The sequence below is a fragment of the Apodemus sylvaticus genome, chromosome 11 (assembly GCF_947179515.1).
Source record: "Apodemus sylvaticus chromosome 11, mApoSyl1.1, whole genome shotgun sequence".
Classification (NCBI taxonomy): Eukaryota; Metazoa; Chordata; class Mammalia; order Rodentia; family Muridae; genus Apodemus; species Apodemus sylvaticus.
Window position 1 is genome coordinate 73,856,762 of NC_067482.1, and position 23,032 is coordinate 73,879,793.

The 23,032-nt window shown below is 49.6% G+C and overlaps 1 protein-coding gene across 1 annotated transcript in view; it reads right to left on the minus strand.

The window, feature by feature from the left end:
- Positions 1–3,324: 3,324 nt before the first annotated feature.
- Positions 3,325–23,032, minus strand: part of C11H4orf50 (chromosome 11 C4orf50 homolog) — an 87,207-nt gene continuing 67,499 nt past the window's right edge. Inside the window, exon 12 of the mRNA XM_052199788.1 lies at positions 3,325–7,430. Within this exon, the coding sequence (XP_052055748.1) occupies positions 7,344–7,430 (87 nt within the window). The 3' untranslated portion in view covers positions 3,325–7,343. The remainder of the gene's footprint in view (positions 7,431–23,032) is intronic.

Genomic DNA, 23,032 nt, shown 5'->3' on the forward strand with positions numbered 1-23,032 from the left:
CTTGAAAAAAAATTTTTTTTTTCAGGAAATGGAGTTGCAATTTGTTGTCAACTGTACAGTGTTCTTTATAAGTCTTCTAGGCAAAGTCACGTGCCCACGTGAACATGAGAAGTTCAGACAACGTGTGGAACTTCCTGCAGTGTGCCAGAGACACAGCGTCAGGTCAGTCAGAGACGCAGGGTCAGAGTATTAAATGCCTGCTCTTTCTCCTGCTCCACAAGAAAGTTTCTTAGTGACACTCATACTATCTCTGGGATCTGTGTAAGAACCCACATGCCAAATGGGGATTTGGGGGTGCACTGAAATTAACAGTCAGCAGGTGGAGAAAATAAGCTAGACTATCTGGGTAGCACCATCCAGGTAAGAACACAAGGAGGAAGGGCAGAAGGCGATGTTGATGTAACACCAGAAGCAGAGAGCGTTCACGCTACAGTGCTGCCCTTGGAGATGCAGGAGGAACCACAAGCCAAGGCAGGCAGTATGCATCTCTCCATGCAGGGAAGGGCAGAAAGGTGTATTTTCCTCTGGACTCAGAAAGAAGTGCATTCTGGTAACACTTTGATCTCGAGACCCACTTCAGACTCTGGCTTCCAGAACTAGAAAATACATGAGTGCTATAGTGTGGGGTCTCGCACCCATAAGCTCAACACTCAGGAAGTAGACAGGAGGGCCTTTTAGTCTATAAATACCTGCAGAGGGGCTGGCTTTTGTCCACAATCTCATGGCAATAAGAAATTAACATGGTGGCAATGGATATTGTCCCGTTGTTTATACCGAGTAGATTTGATTCACAAGAAAATAGTTTAGTCCCAACCAGAAAAAGAGAATCCTAAACTCATTGCCTTTTTACATTAGGCCAGGCCTTCCAAAATGTGGTAACAAACCCATCACCAAACACTAAAAGGAAAAAAAAAAAAGGAAACTCTAATTGTGATAAAAAGCATATGTTTTAATATACAAAATTACACAAAGTATACATTTCACGAACATAGAAAAATACTTCTGGGTAACAAGAAAACATCCTAATTTACACAAGACGGAATTGTCATTAGAAAGCCTGGTGGGGTAGTGAGCCTGAGTTACACAGGTCTGGGGGGGGGGGGGGGAGACTGACAAACACCAAGCACTGTGGCCACTGCACTACGGGCAACAGCTGAGGGACAGCCACTGCCAGTCACTCAGTGGGGGTCCTGCTGTGGAGTATCCATCAGGAGAGGTGTCTGCATGTCACTGGACCATGCTCGTGTGAAGCCAAGAGGCTAACCGGGAGAAGACATGGTGGGCCTGCCAACATTTTGACCCTGGGTTTGGTAACACAGCTACGGGAGAGACCTTTTAGATTCCAGCAGTTGGTTGTAAGGTTATTGTGCACCTGGGACCTGGTTAGAAAGTACACTATTTGACAAACGGTGTTGTGCTTTATAGATGTCCTGTGCTTTCTATTCCTAGTTCTAGCCCCAAGGGGACTGAGAAGGCCAGGGACTCTCTGCAACACCCCAACTGGTGATTTCTATACCCTTCCCTCACTGGCTATGAAAAGCAGTTGGGGAAACCTGAGCTTCAGACCCTGGTTCAGAGCCTGTGCTCTGACTCCCTAGTGGTGTCTGCGTGCAGCTTGTGTTCAGAGGAATGACAGAAGTCCCTGGAGGGACATCTGTCAATGTTCTTTGGCTGCTCTACCAACCCTCACCTCCTCCCCGGAGAGGCTGAGAGGGCCAGTCGGAGTTTACACAGCTGCTTGGTGGCCCAGGCCAAGTTCAAGGCCCAGGGAGTGCATCTGGTAAGCACTCTGCTCACCCTTCCACCTCTGCTAGTCTTGTACTTGCCTCAGTGAAGAGTCTAAGTGAAAATGTACTTTGTCTGGTTTCCCCATCACTTCCAAGGTCATGTTTATGAACACTATATTGTATCACACCAGTTAGGAATGAAAAGGACACAGAATGAAATCAAGTTTCCAACCATATTTGACAATCTCATTCATTTTTCTCTTCCCTTTTGCTCAACATATGAAGATACCATCCGGCCACCCATTGTCATAGAAACAACTGTCAAAAATCATTCTTTTGAAGAAAGCTGAATCCTTGTAGACTTGGTTCAGTCTTTCCATGGTGCAAAAGTAGACTGGGGAGCAGCCAATATCAGATCATGAATAAAGGTCAGATGAAACAAAGAAAACCAGCCCTTCAGCCCCGCCACGTACTGACTTATTCCAAATGATTTTAAGTCCAAGGTATGAATTACCTTTTTTCTAGAACCTTCCATTACATGGGGAAGCTATATGTCAGCATCCCTCTAGGGTTTTCCCTTATCTCCTTCTATAAGGCACCAGAAAACCTCAGAGTATATCAAAGCCAAGCAGGTACACACTGGCACCAATGCAGGAGAATCTGCTGCTGTTCATTGAACAATTTGGAAGATTTGCCTCTTGCAGTGCATTTAGCCCAGAAGAGTTCAGGATGCATGGAAGTTGCCAGAGGCATATTTCATCCTCTGGATTCTCAGATAGTTCTGCAGTGATGGGGGCCGCAAAGGTCCCAGTGTCAGGACTTGTCACAGGGAACTGAAGGCCATCTCTCACTGTGTGCTCTGGTTCCACAAGGCTCACTGAGGTTTAAGAGTGTCCCAACAGTCATGTTACAAAACTGTTTTGTGTCTAGACATATTTGGAAGATGGGAACTGGAAGGGACTTTGGGTCCACTGTCTGAAGGTGGATAGTTATCTACCCAGCTGCTTCACTCAGTTTCTCAGAAGCATCCCTGCCCAGGCTCCACCCAGGACAATGTCTTCAGGTGACCCCAGCACCCACTGTCTGAGCAAGAAGAACATGAGGAGAGTCTGAAAGATGACAGAACTGTCTAGTTCCCTGTTCTCACTCGAGACATCGAAAGGTCTCACTTTCCAAGCCACAGGTGGCACATGCCAGAAATCCCAGTACTTGGGAGGCTTGGGAGGCAGGCACATGGGAATCTGGAGTCCAAAATCAGCCTGGACTACATAAGGCCATGAGAGCATCAAAAAAAAAAAAAAAAAAAAAAAAAGACCCAGAAAGGTGGCTCTGGGCTGGGATGCTTTGGTGAAGCAGTTGGGAGATGTAACTACCTATGTTCAGACAGTGGCCCAAAGTCCCTTCCAGCCTTGTCCTTCCCTGAATTAAGTTTCCAGATGCCACTGTGTGCTCTATTGGATTGTTCCACTGTTTCCCTGCTCCCCAGAAAATACAGAAGGGAGAGGGGGAAGGAATGAGAGAGAGGGTGGGAGGGAGAGTGGAAGGGAGGAAGGGAGAGAGGGAGGGAGGGAGGGAGGGAGGGAGGGAGGGAGGGAGGGAGGGAGGGAGGGAAGAGAAGTGAGGAAGAAGGGAGGGAGGAAAGTTTCATCTTCTAGACCTAGGATCTCAGCTTGGAACAAACAAGAGCCATTAGTCTCTTTTAATCAGCTCAAAGCTTAGAGGAGAAGAAACCCCTGAAATGATCAGTCACCTGCTGAGGCAAGGGAGCACAGAGCAGTCCTGTGTGAGAGCCGGGCTCCCAGCCTCTGCAGGGAAGGATGATGAACCAGACTCACAGATGAATCTCACCACAGAATGCTCCATGAACGTTGTGACAAACAGTTTCCCATAGCCCAGACTAGACTTCATCTCTGCATCCTCCTGCCTCTGCCTCCCAATGCTAGGTGAGAGGATTACAGGCACGTGTCAGCATGCTTTGCTTAATTCATATCTTGTTTTGTTTGTTTTGCTTTTGAGACAAGATTTGTGTACCCCAGACTGGTCTCAAACTTGTGCAACTGAAGGTATGTTGAACATTTGCTCCGTCTGCACCACCCCCACCCCACCCCCGATCCAGAATGCTAGGATCACAGGCCTTTACCACACCCAGTGTTTATGGTGCTGGGGATAGAGTACCATCTTAGAGGACTCTGGACTTCCCAAGGAGGGTCATTCATGTGCACATGAATTCCTTAGAGAAAGAGGGACTTGAACTCAGAATCTAATTGATGCCATGCCCATTGAAACCCACTAGAAAGTGAACTGCGCCCTCAATCAGAAGAGGATACACTGTGGCACTGCTGGCAGCAGTCTACAAGAGACATCAGAACAGGTGCAGTCCCACCTGGGTCCCATGGCCAAGGGTGTCCCACTTAAGTTGTCTGGGCTTCAGGAAGGAAGGGTATTTAGGGCGCGTCCTACTCTCTCTCCAGCCCCCACAGTGGATGCTTCCGTGTCTTCACTCTCAGTCCCTGCACTCCTGACCTGCTGGGGACAGACAAGGGCATGAGTACTCTGAGTTTGTCACCCGTTTCAGGCTGCAGAGCTATCTGTCTCGGCTGCTGCCACACCTCCAGCGTACCTATTTTAAGCTTCCTGCCTCGCAGTTCAGGGAGAAACGTTGCCATGCCAACTCTCTGGCTGTTGTTAGTTATAATTGACGAATGTGTAGTACAGCCATCTGACAGGCAATCCTTCTCTGTCCAGGGATGTTTTCCAAATCATCTCAAGGCAGACAGATCATATTGTTCACAGCGCACACAGTAGGTATGTCATAAACGCATACCAAAGGAATGACCCAAATAAAATGTCTTCACTGCACTCGTCTGCAAAGTGCTTCCCCACCTAGCCTGTTCCCCGGTGCTCCCAGCAGATGCTGTTGCAAGGGTGTCAGGACCCAGGCTGCCAGGTGAGGAGCAAGTGTCTTCAGGGTCAGAGAGCTTCCGACCGCTCACAGCAGCCTTGCTGCTCTGCCTTGAAATCTTTCTTGTCCCTCCTATGCCAGGTGGTTTCTGTCTTCTAGCTTGCACATGAAAGTCAAGTAGCATCAAACTGGTCTATTTCCACAGAATGTGAGTTGACAAGAGGCTCTTCCATCTGCGTTCCATCTCATCCAAAGCCGAGGGGGGAAGAAGCCAGACTCTGCTGAGTCCGCATCTGACCTTAAAGGATTTTTCTCATGTGTGGCCGCGGGTTCCAGTTGGCACACGGTGCTCGGGGTGCTTCATAAGTCTCCGTCCAGGCTTTAGAAAGGAGAAAGTAGCTGCAGCAGCATTGGGTGGGAAGAGAGACCTATGGAACCCAGGACAAGAAGATCACCTAGGACTGAGTGCAGGAAGACAAGATGCCAGCCAAAGTCAGGAAGAAGGGCTATTCAGAAGGGACATGCAGTGGAGCCACTGATGGGCTGACCATAGCGGACTCCTACTGCAAGAACTCAGAGATTAGCCTGAGTCACTGCTATTGGTCAAATTAATAAACAAAATCTGGAGAGCATTGAGCCATGGCATTTAGTGCCTGTGAGTCCTGGAGTGAAGCAACCGGAGGTCGCCTGTGCCCTCCTCCTTGTGGGAGAGATATTTGGAGAACATTTATTTGTTTGTTGTTTTCCTTTTGTTTTGTTTGTTTGTTTGTTTGTTTGTTGAGGCGGTGTCTCACTGTGTAGCCCTGGCTGGCCTGGAATTCACCTCGAATTCATAGAAATCCACCTGCCTCTGCTCCTCGAATGCTGAGATAAAGGTGTGTGCCACCGTGCCTAGTACAGGCTTCATTGATCCCACACTAAGAGCCGAGTGCCTTCTAATGATCTCCTCCGGGTACTGGGAAGACTTTGCAGGAGTCTTCCTATAGTGGGAAGCTGCAGTGGGAAGTTTAAAGTTATGCAAAGCCAGGGTGCTCCCCCTGACTTCCTGGCTCTTGCTGGGGAAGTGAGTGGGAGACCTCAGATTTGTCCTCATTGACTGGAAAACAGCATTTACAGAGTACTGGTGTGTGCCAAGTTCATTTCCCACTAGCCTCGGGGATCCTGGGAATAACCCTGGGACCCACTTCCCAGCATAGTAAGTTGAGGAGACATCTGAGCTCTGAAGTCGAGAGATGATGGCCACGGTGTGTAGTGAATGCAGTGAGTGTGCGGATGTGCTCAGTGCAGTGAACTGGATGCTCAAGGCAGTTGAGACACAAAGTTTACACTCTGCACCTTCTGCCTAATTGAAAGCACAGTCAGGAATATGTGTTTTGGGCCATATCTTCCAAGGGTAGCATGGTTGTATGCTAGATTCTGTGTTTGAGCACACGGGTTATGGGACCTGCCTATGACCCAGGTCCTTCCCAAGCCTAAGATGTACCCGCTGAATCCACCCAGATCCTATCATTCACTTGGAAACACAGCATCAAGGCTAGGAAGATGGCTTCTGGAGAATTATCCAGGCAGACTCTTGTTTTTCTTAACTCTTCTAGGGGTGCTTAAATCTCAAATGGTCCTGTTGGATGCCCATCTTCCAGAGCCAGCCAGCCCCATCAACCCTTGGCTAAAAGGGAAACATCTCCCCCTCTTATAGAAGCTAAGCCCATTGATAAGAAAATAGAAATGGAACAAAGTGTGGGCATGGGATGCTTTCTCTAGGAGGAAGGTAGAGGACACACTTGCTAGAAATGTCTAGAAAAACAGCTCCTTCTCCCCACAATCCTGGAAGCAGAGAGGCTGCCTGGAGCCTTCTCATGAGCCACAGCTTCCCGTGCTCCTCAACAGAAGCCACCAATAGGAGCTAATAACTAGGAGGGACTGAGCCGTGATGCCAGGAGGGTCTGCAGCCTGGGAGGTGTCACAGTTAACAGTGAACTGGAAAACACGAGCATGCATCCACTATACAAGTGAGGACCTGGGGCTCTTAGAAGCCTGGAAATAGCACAAGGATCACCAGAAGGATAGGAGCAGAGTCCAGTACCTGGATGTCCTGTAGAATCTTCTCCATACTAGGTGGAGGTGCTTAGCAGAGTTTATTTCCCTTGAGAGTCAGTCACTGGGTTGATGGGGAGCTCTCCCTAGACAATTTCCATCCTAGCTGAGCCCTCCATTCAACCTGGAGCCTGAGGAACCTCCATGATGTTCAGATCACCTCCAGAGTCACTTAAAACCTTCCCTCCAGGCTCATCCCCACTGCATGCAGAACAGACAGCAGTGGTACTGTGTGTGCTTAGAGGCAGCAAGTCCTGAATGATATCAGGGAGGTGAGCAGAAGACAGCCCACAATCACCAAGGTGATCCCAGAACAAGTGCCACCATTCTAAAGGTCTGGGGTGACTTGCCAGCCATGACACCATTATATGTGACTGTCAGCTAGGAAGAAAGGCTCCCAAACAGACTAAGGAGGAGACATTCAAAAAAGTTAAGTCATTTGTACAAGGACACATCCAACCTGGGAACTCCAGATCCTAGGGTCCCACTATTGCTCCACACCAGTACTGGGAGCTTCTGAGGAGCTCACTGGTTTTGTGCAGAGAGAAACATTCCTTCATGATGACTTGGGGAGGGGGTGATGACGAGGTTTGTAACTCAGTTCTTGAAAGGACGATGCATCACAGGGCCACCTCTGCTCCATTGGTCGTCTGGAACAGACATTCGTCTTTGCCGGTGTGATCTGCCTGGTGGTGTTGTCTTCTTTCCTGCAACAGGGAAAACAGGGAGATGAGTCTCTGAAGGGAGCAGGCCTCCGTGTAGCTACCACAGAGAGCTGTCCAGATGGGCCAGCCTTCGGGTGGCTAGGGGCTCACCCTGTACCTCCACATGCCTTCTGGACAACTCCTCCAGCTGTTCCCACTAGGAAAAGAAGCTGCTTGGTGTTCCCAGAAAACAGCTTCTTTATTGGAGGTGTCTGTGAGCTGTGAGTACCATATGGAAGTGTCATGTAATTGAGTCCCATGCACACAGTCGGCATGGTTACCAGCCCCTGGCCCCTGCCCGGGCTAATGCCAGGCTCCAGGATTACAGACTGCCTAGTGGCAGTTCTAATGAGCTGGGGGAGACAGTGAAAGGTGTGTGTGTGTGTGTGTGTGTGTGTGTGTGTGTGTGTGTGTGTGTCTCAATTCTAACTGTGAAACAAGACAGTTACTGTAGATTCCAGGAAGGAAGCATGGAGGTGGCAGAGCAGGAACATAAACGAGGGGAGACTGCGAGACAGCCCGAGCAAGGGTCCTGAGGGGGGAAGCCAGTGTGGTGAGAACAGAGAACAGAGGGGTTGTGTGGTAGAAGAAGCAAGGGTTGTTGGAGGAGCTCCAGCACAGGCATGAACATGACGAGGCTTCAGAGAGAAAGGGACAATAAGAAAGAACGGCCATCTGAAGATGGTGATATCTAGGATATTGGAGACCCATAGGAGTTTTCTATGCAGAGAACACCCAGGAGGCAGGAGGCAGTGTAGACTGGGTGGGGGTTGGGAAACTCAGGCCAGAGAGCTCAGCTTGCCAAGAGGAGCGAGCCTGCAGGAAAAGCTGCCGGATCCACTCAAGTCTCTGGGCAGTGTGACAGCCCAGAGGGAGACCCCTGGAAAGCGATACCCCACCAGAGCGGAGCATCTTCGTGCAGTCCCACGGCCAGCCCCACAGCTGATGTCATCAAGGCCACCTTTGCTGTGATGCTGAGGCTCTACGGTGCTGTGCAGCAGCAGCAGCAGCAGCAGCAGCAGCACACAGTCCCTCAGGAGACTGCCAAGTCCAGCAGCACCCTCAGTGCCCTGTCCTGCAGTAGATTTCATTGTACAGTGTGCGTGGTGTGTGTGTGTGTGTGTGTGTGTGTGTGTGTGTGTGTGTGTGTGTGTGTGTGGTGTGTAGGTGGTTTTAGACTGCTTTGCTTTTCAAGATGTATTTATAGCTTTCTTCCTGTGCGCTGTATCACATGTTGGGGGTGGAGGGAGCAAGAGAGACAAAAATAAACTCAGTGCAAATCATGACCTTGTGGGATCTCTGGGGCCAGAATTCCCTTCCTATCAAGACTCTGGGGATCTTCAGCCATGCTCAGGTGCTAGAGTCATTCACATCTCTGTGGACTCTGTCCATGAGGTATATCCTAGAAAATTGCATGTTCAGAGGTCCCCACACTCCTTTTCCCCCTGTATATTCTGCACCTCAAACCCCAGCACCTGGTACCTGGGTATCACTGCATTGAGACAGCTTCCATTCTGAGCACAGAACACTCCCAGAAGGAGTTGAGTGACATCAAGCTCAAGACAAGTTATATTTCACACAAGGTTAATGCCTATATTCTCCATTGCTCTTGTATTTACCAAGAAATACACTCAACTGTCCCAAGATTAATGAATACCATAGGATCACACCCAAAGTCCACATGAGATGTTCACAGGTTCAGTTTTTGGGGGGAAATTTTGGAGTCTAGAAAGGATGTTAAAATAAGAATACTCACAACTGTTATTTGGTATGGTGTGGTGTGATGCGTGTGTGTGTGTGTGTCTGTCTGTCTGTATCTGTGCGTCTCTGTGTGTGGAAGAGAGAGAGAATGTGTGTGCACACACATGCATGCACACACCCCTATAAAGAAAAAAATGGAGTAACATAAAACCTCTCTCAGCAGGTTAAACAGAAGATATACAAAGATAAAGAGAGATGTAGTAAACTGAAAGACAGATGTGAGGAAATCATGCAGAACTCATTAGAGAGATAAAAACTGTGGAGAAAGAAGTCCTTTAGACGGCATGGTCAGTAGAGACCTGAGACAATGACATCTGAGATGCCAGTGACAAGAGAGACCCAGCCATGGGAAGAAACAGGGCAAAAGGTCCCAGAAATGAGTGCAAAGGCCCTCGGGTACAGTAGGATCAGGGGCCTGAACGACAGAGCAGGATCTGTGGCCCTACTGTGTGACAAAGGGCTGTGGAAAGAAATGTCAATGGGGCAACAAGTTCAGGCATGGCCAAGAAGATTGACTCCAGCTGAGGGCCCAGAAGGACTGACCATGTGCCCACGCGGTGACCGGGTCTTCACTGACTTTCTCTCACCTGCTCGCTCTCACCCACACACTCGCTCTCACCTGCTCACTCATTCATTCATTCCGTTCTCACCCGTTCCCTCCCACACCTTCCAGACAGGTGGAAGTAGGAAGGAGAGAGCTTCCTCTATGGTGGCTGCAAATGTCAAGAGGACTCCGGCATTGGGAGGAAACACTGATCCAGGGACCACTGAGGTCCCTCCAACCATTAAGATTATGATTCTGTACACCAAGACATTGTGCATGCTTGAACGTGAGACCAGGCTTCAGACTCATGGCATAGTCAAGGAAAAAAAAAAAAACAACTGTGTGAGCAGACCGTGGTGGAGGAAGGCAACCACGTGGTGGGGAGGAAGAAACCCTGGGGTACCAGGAAATGAGGCCAAAAATGGGGACAGTAATCTATGTCCTACTTAGTGCCAGACCCTTGTGAAGACAGCTCCTCCACAAGAGAGTGCAGCCTGACAAGAGAGCTGCTCAGATGTGTGTGCCCTTGACACCAATTGCGCCACCAGACCTCAAGGCCATGTATTTCAGTGGGGACAATCAAAGAAGCCAAACTTAGGGAAGGCTTCATCCGCTCCCCCACCCTCCAGACTCTCTCAAATCTGAAGCCTGGGGGAGGTGGGGGGCGGGGGGGGGGGACCTGAACTGCTGATGGATTAAAAGCAGCCAGGATCTCACATTTGGACTCCCAGCCCTGGGAAAGTAGCCCAGGCAGGAGGAGTACCATGAGTTCAAGGGTAACTTGAGCTAAATAGATGGTGAGTTCCAGCCATTCTGAGCTACATTGTGAGAACTTGTCTCAAAAACAAGGAGAGGAAAGGGAAAAGGAAGAAAAGGGAGAGGAGAAAGGAAGAGGGGGTGAAGAAAGGAAGGGAAAAGGAAGGAGGGAGAGAGAAATGGGGGAGGGAAAGAGGGAGGGAGGAGGAGGAAAGGAGGGAGGAAACTAAGAAGGGAGGGAGGGAACGATTTGGGGACTCTGTCCTGCCTTTCTCTTCCACACTGCCATCTCCAGCCCCACCGCTACCACTTCCTGCCAGGCACAGCTTCCTGCTCCAAGGCTGGCCCCTCTCTATTCGCAATAGCAGCCAGAATTCCTAGAAAGAGGATGATGTCACTCCCTTGCCTCAAACCACCTTGCCTCTCACTTCCCTGAGACACAGCCAAGCTCCTCACGCACAGAGCATCCCATGACATCCAGCCCTGCCTGCTTCTCCCAGATGTCTCTTAAAACCTGAGCCCTTCCAGGTCATGCCTGAACTCCCTGCTGACCACTGTGGCTGAGGTCTCCAGAGGTGTGCAGAGGGTGCAAATGAGCAAGTTGGGTGGACTGGGGTTTCAGCTGCACGCTGCACTCTCCTCTGTGCCTGCTGAGACTGTTCATTTCCACCCGTCCTTCCAGTGCACCCCAAATGCCAGCTCTAGATTGGTCAGCTCTGGTTCTGCACACAGCTGGGTGGTGGGGATTGGTTCTTGTAACATCCAGGACACTGTCACCTAGAAACAGTGATGGAGATATGAACGTGAGGAGCATGGAGTCCAGGGAGGACCGTGCAAGAGAACTGAAAAGACCCCTACTTTAGGAACCCATTATGTCCGAGTCAGCCCAGTGTCCCAGGATGGAGATTAGCAGGTCAAAGCACGCCAGCCCAGAAGCTGCAACTGCAGGCACCTTCGTGGCCTGGTCTCACCTTGGACAGCTGCCACACCCAGCATCTTATTGGTCATCCCCGAGATGCCCTTGTATCTTTATCCCCATTTTGTCCATATAGCCAAGTCCCACATACAGGAAGCAGTCACTCTAGGAGCTTGGAAGGGGACCTGGAAGACCTCAGGGCTGGTGGCCTTAAGCAAGACACGGAGACTCACACAACACTATTGAAACCCCGGAAAAACCACTCATAGGGAAGTGTGAACAGGGAGGGTCTTAAACAAGGCCAAGCTAAACCCAGATGGATTTAATGAGGCTCCTATTTGAGGTGGCAGGTTTCAAGATATGTCCTTAGGCAACAGTCAGAATTTTTTCTGCCAAATGATGGAAATGAAATATAAGATGCATGATTCCTACCCAGCCCGAAATACAAGGTCTCAAAATTTAAGTCTCTACCTAGTCTGCTCCAACCGCTCACGAACTCCTCTGTTCAAACATCCGTGCATTTCTAGTATGCACTAAGCTGCAATCAGGGTTGGTGTGACTCTCAAGTATGTTATTAGACCAGTTCTTGTTTTGGAACCACTCAGAGTCATCTGTACATAGGCAGTACATAGAAACAAGCCCCCAGACAGCAAGAGTAATAGCCAAACTCAAAGTCACTTTGGGATTCTCCAGCCCCACCCTTTCCATCCTACCTCTGGCTCACATATACCCAGAATTCCTCTGACGCATAAGCACCCAGAAAAAAACCATGCCATGTTTTGCCCACCTCTGTGTCTGATCTAACATCTGTGTGACTGTCAGGGAAAACCTTTTGGGATGTTTTTACTTAATGGACCAAATTGTTATCAACCCAAAAGCCAGCTAAGATTGTCTTCAGATCGCATCTGAGACCTACATCAGAGACTGCCCTGCCTGGCTGTACCCAGTCTACCCATTGTTCCCACCAATATATTTGATGCTTTGATTGTGGATTTTTTTTTTTAATTCTGTGACTACAGAAGCTCACGACACTGCTTCCATGGAGAAATGTGTTATCTGGGGCAACCTGAATTTGGCTCAGAATAAATGGCCTATTATTTCCCCTTCAGGGTGAGAGCTGAGTTGAATCCACACTTCCATGTAATGGAAGTCATGGGCAGGAAGCTCTTTGGGGGGTTCAAGAGGAAACAAAATGAAGTCCATACCTGCAGGCTGCTCTTGACCAATCAGCTGACATCTGGCTCCGCCCACCATCTGTGACCGCAGTAGAGCCCTCCACCCACTCGTCCAGCAGGCAGTCCTACAGCCCACCTGTTTCTTCTTCCCCCTCTATGTGCTGAAGTTGGAGATTCACTGGTCTTTCTCAAAGCCGTGTCAGAAATAAGATGATAACAAATGTAAGAGACTAGTGGAAAACAAACAGTTTTAATATACAATTCTGAAGAAAGGAACACCAGTACAGAAAAAAAAGGGGGAAAATTACCTGCATGCTGATTTGGCGCACAACAGTGGTTCTTGGTTTTTGTTTTTGTCCTAGTCTAAAGAGATGCTTGCCCTCTCTCTCACAGGCAGCACTTGCCCGATTTCCAGATTCTCTATCCTATTGGCTTAGAACACAGCTCTGATGCTGGGCTCAGTCAGTTGGCAGACCTGTAACTTTCCGACCTGAGAGAAAGAGCTGCCAGCCGCGAGGGGAGGGGGCGCAGCTCCGGCCTACCTGTGACTCTGATGAACGCTAAGTGCACCTCGGGCTGAATTACGCACTGTAATCAACAATTTCTTACAGCCAGAGCCTGCTGGCTGGGCCATCTTGGAGGTGTGGTTGCTTCAGCCTTCCTTGGGTCTATCTTTAGATGGGCAGCTTACCACCTATGTCAAGGAAGCTGCCCCATTAGCCAACTCTTACTTTTAGGAGACTAGTCCTTGAGAAAAATTACATTGAGCTGTGCTGGGCTAGAGAGATGGCTCAGCAGTTAAGAGCTCCAACTGCCCTTCCAGAGGTCCTGAGTTCAGTTCCCAGCAACCACATGGTGGCTCACAACCATCTGTAATGGGATCCGATGACCTCTTCTGGTGTATCTGAAGATGCCGACAGTGTACTTAAGTAAAACAAATAAATAAATCGTTTGGTTTTTTTTAAGTGAGGGTGTCAAGATGGGTGTGAAGGCTTGGAAAGACCATTCCACATGCCACCTGGGGATCGTTTGCAGAGAAAAGTCCCTCTAAAGACACCATGAGAAGCACAGTTAAAGATGCTCTGCCTGCCTGCCCTTTGTTTCTTCTAAATGGAGACAGCATCAGAAAGGCAGCCATTGACTGCCCACCTACTGAGGTAATCTGTTTCACTGTCACAGGATCATGGGTCACTTGCTGCTCTTGGACCCTGGCACAAAAGAGAGCCACAGGCAGAGCCAACACAGGCCTAGTCACTGGCTCTCGGGTGAGGTCTGACCTAAAACTGTAATCACTGTTGGTGCAGAGCCATCCATGTGACTGGAGGCTTGGTAAGACACACTACACATACACACATACACACTATACACACAGAGAGAAAGAGAGAGAGAGAGATGCACACAGACACACTACACACAGATTCACACACACACAGACACACTACACACAGACTCACACACACAGACACACTACACACAGACTAACATGCACACATACACACACAGACTAACACACACATACTACACACACACACATACACACAGACTAACACACATACACACAGACTAACACACACATACTACACACACACATACACACAGACTAACACACACACTACACACATACACACAGACTCACACACACAGACACACTACACACAGACTAATGCACACACACACATACACTACACACACACACACACACACACACGCACACACACACGAGATGCCAGCGGAGCAGCCCTCTATGCATGCATATGTGTGGGTGCACGCATTTGGGAAGGCTATATGCATAAGGGAATGAACGAGCTCATGAAGGAACAAAAGAAAACAGTATTTCAGAAGTTGATAGAGTGAAACCTTCTTGAGTAAAACATTTTTTATAACCGCATCAAATATAACTCTATGGAGAACAATGCAAAAGGTATTTTATTATACCTCTTCTAATTTTCCAAGAAAACACATGTGCTCTTATAGCAGAGTCATGACAGCAAAGTGCCCAGGAGTTTTAATCAGCTAAGGGGAGCGTCACAGGCACAGAGGCAGCAGGCTGAGAAGGCATACATTACCCATGGCTCCCCAAAGGAGGAGAGGTGCATGGGGTGCACCAGGTCAGACAGGAGGCAGGAGCAGCAGCAGAAAGCCTTTATTAGGGTTTCTAATCCTCCAATTTAGATGAATGGGGAGTGCAGGGTAAGCAGCTTAAGATTGCCTGGAACTGGACAGCCTGCATGACGGAGGTGTAGGTTCTTAAGGAAGAAGGATGGGGATTCAGTTTGATTCTGACGTGAAAGGTGTGCTCACAGGGAGTCTTCTGCCATCCCCCCAAGGCCGCCTCTTCCATAGGGCCCTGACAGTATAAGCATCGAAGATAAAGATGACTTTCGAGTTTATTACCCTGAGGGCCTTGGGCAGATTCTTCCTCAGTTTCCCCATATGCAAACTGAGGGTGATATTCTATAGTCAACAGGGCTACAGGAAGAAGCTGACTCCAGAGTCCTCCATGAGTGTCTGAGCCGGGATCTGAGCCAGGACTCCCCAGCACACGGTCTGAAGCTCAACTCTGTGAACAACACGAACCTGCAGAGACTGTTCTGGGTCGTGGAGTCGACACACTGGTGTGCGCTGGGAGGGCGCTCATGCTGTGAACCAGGTGGGTGCTCTCTTGAAGAGTGAGGTACAGAAACGATAAAGAGAGGGTGCTCTTTTTCTCTGCGTGCTCTAATCTGTGTATCAATAGCGTGATTCATGCTTCTGTTTCCACTCTCCTGTTCTCCCTGCTCAGCTTTAATTGATGGGTCTGTCCTGGAGGCGGGGCTCTGAATCTCATTACATTACACTGGGGCAGAGGCAGATCAATTCCCTCTAGAAACGAGGCAATAAATTGTCCATGGACATTATGAGCAAACCTGCAGCCACTAAGGAAATGCACACACAAAGCAGGCTTCCTCCAGCCCCGGGTTTATAAGTTCACTCCCAGCCCAGGGTGACATTTTTGAACCAGCCGTAGGCATGAAGTATAGATGTCTCTTAGGACAAATCTCCCAGAAATAGGCTTCTTTCTACAAAGGCAGATTCATAAATAATAACAACCAGCACGGTATTATTATAGATTAGACAGCCCAATGCTGAGTCACAGGGGTCAAGAAAGCTTTCTGTTATGCAACCATGAGAGGTGAAGTTTATGAAGACTGCGCTGACCACAGGGAGAATGGCTTTGAGATCAGACAACCGCAGCTCATAATGCTGGGTATTGATTATGGCCATAAATATTACAAGGGAACATACACACAGGCCAAAAAGCTAACAGTGATTTTGTATTTATAAATTTCAGTTTTCTTCTCACTGGCTTGTCTATATTTTTCCCCCTATAATAAACACACATCACTTAAATCTGAGGTTTTGAAACTGGAAGCTTTTGATAGCTGCAGACATTAACTATGACTTCTTCTGTCCCAGTGCCAGTGGACCTACTTGAGGGACCCTGAGCAGTGACATTTACACCTTCCGCTTGTTCAACAGTGTTGCCTCCTATGGCACTGAAAGAATCCATTTGTGGTCTATTTTGGGTGCTTGTTTTATGCACCTGAGTGACACAGCTTGAAATCTTCCCATTTGCAAATAAAAGTTACACACAAAATATTGAAAGTCAGAAACCGGTGCCACTTCACCATTCCCAGTCCTACAAGGACACACTCCAGAATCCTGAGACTGTCTGTCACCGACCCGGTCACTTTACGTTCTATACTTGGCAGCCATATCAAACCTGGGTAAGTACAGCCTCTCACCCACTTCCAGTCTGGCTACCCTGACTCCTGCCAGGCAATAGCCAGTCTGGCAGTTCCAGAGAGTGAGGTCAGAGGCAGCTCCTCCCACCACTAAGCTGGGGCTGTCACTGCGTCCACACTCTGCCCCAGCCCCATACCCTGAGGTATAGTCCTGTCCAGTTTCTGCCATTCGGAGCCCTTGCACTTTCCAGTGCTGAATGTTGTGTCAGTACCAGGAAAAGACACATTCCGTGTGCTGACCTACGGCTATTTCCAGACTCCTTTCCCAGTCGCCTCCTATCTAGAATGTAGAACAAAGAAATCCTCCTGTCAGAAAGGAATAGCCCCAATTGATGTGAAGCCTGCAGAGGCAGCAGCCACTTTGTAACCATTAGACAATACTCCAGGAGATGCGAGCAAGTCCGAGACAGTGATTCTATAAAATAGAAGGCAGCCAGGGGGTGGGGGGGATCGGGGTGGTACCAAAAAAGCCCGGAGAAGGTGTCTGAATTTCCATTCATCCTCTCTCCTCTTCTTCCTGAAAGCTCCTACCGGACGGGCCACACTAACTAACCCTCCAGGCACATGCTAGCCCTGGAACCACATCCCCACCCCACCCCAGGTAACACCAGTAACATTTATATACATCCAATGTGGCCACCTGTGAAAGAATCTAAACTTAAGTTGCCCAGGAAAACCTGGCCTTTCCAAAAGAGATGCTAAGTAATCTCAGGGGAGGACGGACTACCACCTTGAGTGGAGTTAGGCTTTCAGACTGTGACTGGGTCCTGTCCCACAGGTTCCTACCACTCCACCTTCTTTCTCTGGGCTGTGGCTCTTTTTCTCTCTGAATGCCTGCCAGCTCCAATAACTTTGGAGTTAGGTAGTTGAGAAAGACTTATCGTGCAAGGGTTCTGATTGGCTCGGTAGTCGGCAGAGTCCTGACTGCCAACCAATCATCTTTGAGAGGGGTGGAGCCATGCCACTCGACACAGCCAAGCATTCAAGCTCCACCCACTGTGGACAACAAAGCAGGGACAAGACCAATATGTGGTCGCCTCCCTCAAGCTAAAGGACGCACTGGCTTCTGAGACACCAAGGAGAGCCAGGACACCTTCCAGGCAATAGCGCTGTAAGGCAAAAGTAACTCCTCCTTCCAACTGTCACAGCTTGGATTCCTCCAGACACACAGACAGGCTGAAGTCAGAATGTGCATGCAGGTTAGTGCACGGGGAGAGGGGCCAAAAGCTAGGCAGAGACGTTAGTGTCCAGGTGGAGATGGAAGTCGCTCCTGTAACAACAAACAAGGAACTCCCGAGAAGCACACAGAAAACCACTGGGGTGTGCGCCCTGCAGAGGCAGGTGCCTGAGGCCACAGGAGAGCTGTGCTGGCCAGCTAAGGTTGCAGTAGAGGCTGGCTAGGGGGTGTGGCATGGCCCCAAAGCCTCTCTGGTCCACAGACTAGAGAATGCAAGGCCAGGGCTAGAATTAGCCAGAAAAGGATTTAGCCAAACAGGCATTTCCAGGCCATGCACATGCACATGTGCGCGCAAACACACACACACACACACACACACACACACACACACACACACACACGAATTTGCTGCTGGTAGCCACACATTATCCCACAAAATTCTCTAATGTAATCCGTATTAAGCCCAGCCTCCAGTTCTAGATGGATAAGCAAGGCTCAGGGTCATCCAACTAGGAGCGGGCAGGCAGATCAGCCCTGGAATCCAGATCTACCTTTCCTCTGCAGCCCAGGTGTCCCTGAGAGCACCAGCCATCTCTCTCCACCCCAGGGACCTTAAAGGAAGGAGAAATCAGAATGAGATGTCCTGATTGTTGCTGGCACACAGCCTCCTCACACAGCCCTGCTCTACCAGGCTGAGGTTGCAAACACTAGACAATCATCCATTTAAACCCAAATACATCCGTGAGCCTGAGCTGTACGTACCACAAAGGAAAACGAGGCTGAAAAATCAAATCCAAACAAACAGAAAACAAACAGAACTAAACTAAAAGGGAGAAATAAAAAGAAAACCACCAACAACAACACAAATGTTAGTGACCCATCCACGAAGAACAACCTTAAGCTGCTAAAGCCGGAGTGTTGGCAGCCTCCGCTCAGGCTCCCCGGAGACCTACAGTGTTTCATTCTTGCGGCTGGAAAGCCCACACCCAGCCCCAGCAAGGTATTTAATTATCGAGCATCCCAGCATTTCAGCTGCGATCACCACAAGCCCTGCTTTGCACAGGTCACTGGGAGTCACTGGGCCTCTACCAACTCCCATAAATCACTGCAGCCTGGCAGAAGCCCAGGCGCAGGGCAGCAGCAGCAAAATCATACAGTGTGCAAAGAGAGGCCGCCGGCCATTCATCAGAGAGCCGGGACTAGAGGGACACAAATGATGACTAAGAACAAATGGGTTGTGCCCCTGAGGGAGAGGCCTGGAGGGAACAGGCAGCATGTGAGGAAGAAACCACATGGTTAGTCTTGTTGTCAGGGAAAGCCCCCAAAGGAGACCCCAGAGTTCAACCACAAGTGAAAGAGGGGATACCCTCTCATAGGTCACCACAACACCCAATTATTATACATCTGAGGAAGGCATGGCTCATTAAGAGTCCAGCAGACTCTGGACTTCAGTAAGGTTTGGTGGGGTCCTGGGGAACTGAGCAATTGGTTCGAAGTCACAGGAGGAGAGAATCGGGCTTCTGGAATAGAGATGGGGTCATCCTGCTCCTGAGCCACATTCCTGACCCAGGACTGCACTCTGGATGGGACATGGCACTGGGGCTGTGCTAGATTCAGATTTGACTTGCGATGTTTAACTTGGGGTGCTTGACTGTGGGAGGGGGAGCAAAAGGGGGAGGAGCGAGCAGAGCACACCCCAGCTGGCTCGTGAAAATGAATACTTACTGCCTGCTCATCCCAAGGGTGCCCTAAAGAACCTACTAGACAGCTCCTGTGGCCTCAGTTTAATTTATCTGCCTTCACAACAGTCTTTTGTGGTTAGCTTACTGGGGGCGTCTATGCCTAGCAGCATGCCGACGACTCCTGCTTTGAGAGATTTCTGAAAGCATCAACCGTATCTTTGCAGGCCAGATGGGCAGAGTGTCCAGCAGGACTCGGACATCCTATCTGATGAAGCTTTGACTTTCCTCCCATGCAGCCAAGGCTGAGACACATGGGCCAAACACATCCCCTGCCTGGGGTGGGAAAGAGACCCCCAGGTGCCACAGGCTCACTCAAGGCTCGAGGGAGGCTTGGGGCTTCTCAGACGGCACTTTCCATTGTTCCTCCATGAGGCGAGCATGTCCTCCAGTCCTTGGGAAAAGCCATTGGTGAGATCTGAGATCTGGGAGGAGACGCAGGGCAGCAGAGCTGAGGGATCTCTCAGGGCTCAGATCCCCATCTGATGTGCCATAGGGAGGGATAGAAATATAGAGGAAGTGCAAACGTGGAAGATGACAGGCCAGCTAACCCACCTCAGATCTTAGTGTGTCTGCAAGGCAGACAGGTCCATGCGGACAAGGCTCGTGGAGCCCAGAGTATTAGCAGGAAGAAGCCAAAGAGGATGCGCAGCCCACTGGTTACACGAACGTGGGCAAGAAGGACCCTCTCTTTATCGCCTTCCTATGAGTTAATACTGCCAGGAAAGAAGCAAAGATTAACTCCATGCTCCCTTTGCAAAGAGCCATAGCGATGCTCCACAAGTTAGTAACTCGACTGTCCCTTCCTGCTGGGAGGTCAGCTGTCTCTGTTAGCGCAGAACCTCGTAGTTGGCAGGCACCAGCATTGAAGATAAACGGAAACAAAGTGTCCGGAGTAACCACTCATCGCACATCCCAGAGCTGGGTGAGGAGGCAGGATGAGGAGGTCCGTGTCATTCACAGGCTCTCTTTACACACACAGCTTTCTCACGCAGGTCTCTAAAAGGCCCTCAGAAGGCGTGCAGACCTGAAGCTCACATCTGCCTCTCTCCAGGCTGTCCTAAATTTTAATTAGCAATAATCATCATAAACATTTCAGAGTACTTGAGCATTTACAAACCACTTTGCGTGCATTAACTCCCCAGGAACCCATGGAGTTCGGTGCATGGGGATCTGTGAGGAAGCTGCTTTCTGGATGGTAGCCAGGGTACTGCCTGTTGCAGTGGGAACTGGGCCTGGCATTCTCTGAAGCCTCTAAGTATTAGAACTCTTACACGGGCCGCTATTTTTGGTTGGTCACAGCCAAGCATCAATACACGGAAATTTAATAATTCCTGACTCTCGATGAGAACCTGATGTTCATGAAAAGGGTGCGTCTTGCTTGAGAGTCACAGCAAAGGAGGGTGAAAGGACTCAAATGTGGACCTGCCCAACTTGAAGAGGTCATAGGACAGTGACAATAGTGATGATACAGGACACCAACTGATGCCACCTGAGGCAAGCACAGAGTCTGGTGCTTGGCATGTTCTATTCATGTTTTTCCACTGCTAACAAGGAAAGGAGGGCGTGGTGCCAGCAGAAGTGGGTGGAGAGGTTTGTGGAGCACCCTGGGGCAGGAGGCTGGAGGAAGGAGGAGAAGTGGAACTGGGTCAGGCCCAACCTGGAGATGGCAACACAGTCTGAACAGGCATGTGAAGAAACACACTCTGGGCAGTGTGATCCTGAGCTGGGGGGCCTTGGAGACTGGGGGCCACAAGGGGTCTGGAGGGTCTGTCTCAGCATCACTCCAACCTGAGTCAGGTCTCACTCACTGGGGCTGTGGTTACTTGTAAGGCAAAGTTGTGAGCCTCTAACAAACTATAGGAGCTGGTAATTCAGGGATAGGACCCCCAAGAGGGGGATCTGCTGGACCAACTACAGGTCATGTAGCCCTGGAGTTCCTTCTTGGAGATGACACCCCACCAAGCTGCCTGCCTCAGCCCTTATGGTCAGAGGAGCAAGAGAGGGAAAAAAGCCAAGGATTCCATAGTCAGCACTGGAACTCAGAGGCTGGCGATGATGGGAATCTGGGTCTCTGCTCCACCCCAGTAAGAGCCACCACAATGGGAACGGAGGGGAGCGAAAAGGACAGTCGTCTATACAAAACATTTTTAACCACAGCTTTGTGGCTTGGCCTATAATCCCAGGAGTGGAAGATAAGGCAGGAAGATTATGAGTTCGAGGCCAGCTTGAGTAACTAAGACGTGCCAAAAAAAAAAAAAATGGCTGGGGATGTAGCTCAGTGGTTAGGTGCTTGGATGTGTGTGTAAAGCAAGCCTGGAAAAGCAGCCAGAGAGTCTAGAGATAGGATGGGGTGGAGTGGGCCTAGGAAGAGGTTGCCAGTGTTCCCAGCAAGAGCTTCTAGCTGGAGAGAGGAAGGGAACTCTCAGGGAACAGGGGCAGAAGGCAGAGCATCCAAGTAGAGGTTTCCAGAAGCACGGTCAGGCTTAGCAAGTCTTGGAGGGATGACAGTCTCCAAGCTCCCATGTATTTTATGAGGTGTCCTTCGGGGTAGGGAGGGATGGGGAACCTTGTGGCTTGTCTAGAAAGTAAGTGGTGGCCATTCAGCTTGTGACCTGAGAATTGGAAATACAGAGTCAATCCAAGGTTGTGGGGAGATTGGCAAGGTAGAGAAGGTTGCAGGCTTGGTGACTAAGACCCTGTTTGCTTGGCGTTTGAGGCAGGTGCTCAGTAGCCCAGGCTAGCCTTGACCTCCTTACTTAGGAGGATAGTTTTGAACTTCTGTTCCTCCCAACCCATGTCCTGAGTTATAGGATCACAGGCATGTGCCACCATACCCAGCTTGAGCCCTGTTATTGAAGAGTGACTTTATCTTGTCCTCGTCAAAGTGGGTTTCTGTCACAACCTGCCGCCTTACAAATGTCTAAGGCACAGGGCCTGCAGTCAGAGATGAGCAGAGTGACCCCTGGCTCCGGAGCCATGTTTGGCAGGGCAGACACTGGGGACAAGGTGAGGACCGAACCATGACCTGGCCTTGGGAGCTGGGGTCCTGCAAGCCAGGAAGGTGGCAGGGAAGTCCTAGGAATCAGGAAAGGGGGAGGGACCAGGTGTAGGGAGAGGACAGACATTAGCGTGTGGACAGACCTATGGACCCCACAGAGAAGCTGTGACTGTGCAACAAGGGGCCTGGGGACTTCGGCCCCTGGAAAACCTGGCCCCAGAGAAGGCTGAGCCATGCTCGAGTCAAGAGTGGTGACTGTTAAGTCCCCCAGGTGTGTTCCCTTGATGTGTCTTTCTGGAAGGTTTAATATGGTTAGTCCGGTAACTTAAACCCTCCTAACTGCCAAACATGAATTCAAATGTCCATCAACTAAAGAACAATGCCTGAGCCATAACCTATCAATGAGAATCTATAATCCCAGCCCTGGGTAGGCTGGGGCAGGAGCATTGCCATGACTTCAAGGCAATCCTGGAGTACAAAGTGAAATCCTGTCTTAAAAGTACAAATAAACATAAATGTTGAAATGAAATTGAGACCTCCATTGATTTAAAAGCAGACAGCCAGCAAAGTGCCCATGCCCTCAGGCGGGGACACCATAGTTATGATCTAAAGAAAAGGCTACATGAATTGAAAGAACCAAGTTTCTAAGCCCAAGAGACATCTGCCCTCCTGCATCACCCTCACTCTCCCTGCACCAGGAACAGATTCCCAGCTTTGCGAGCTGAGTGCCCTCCCTCAGTTCACAGTCCTT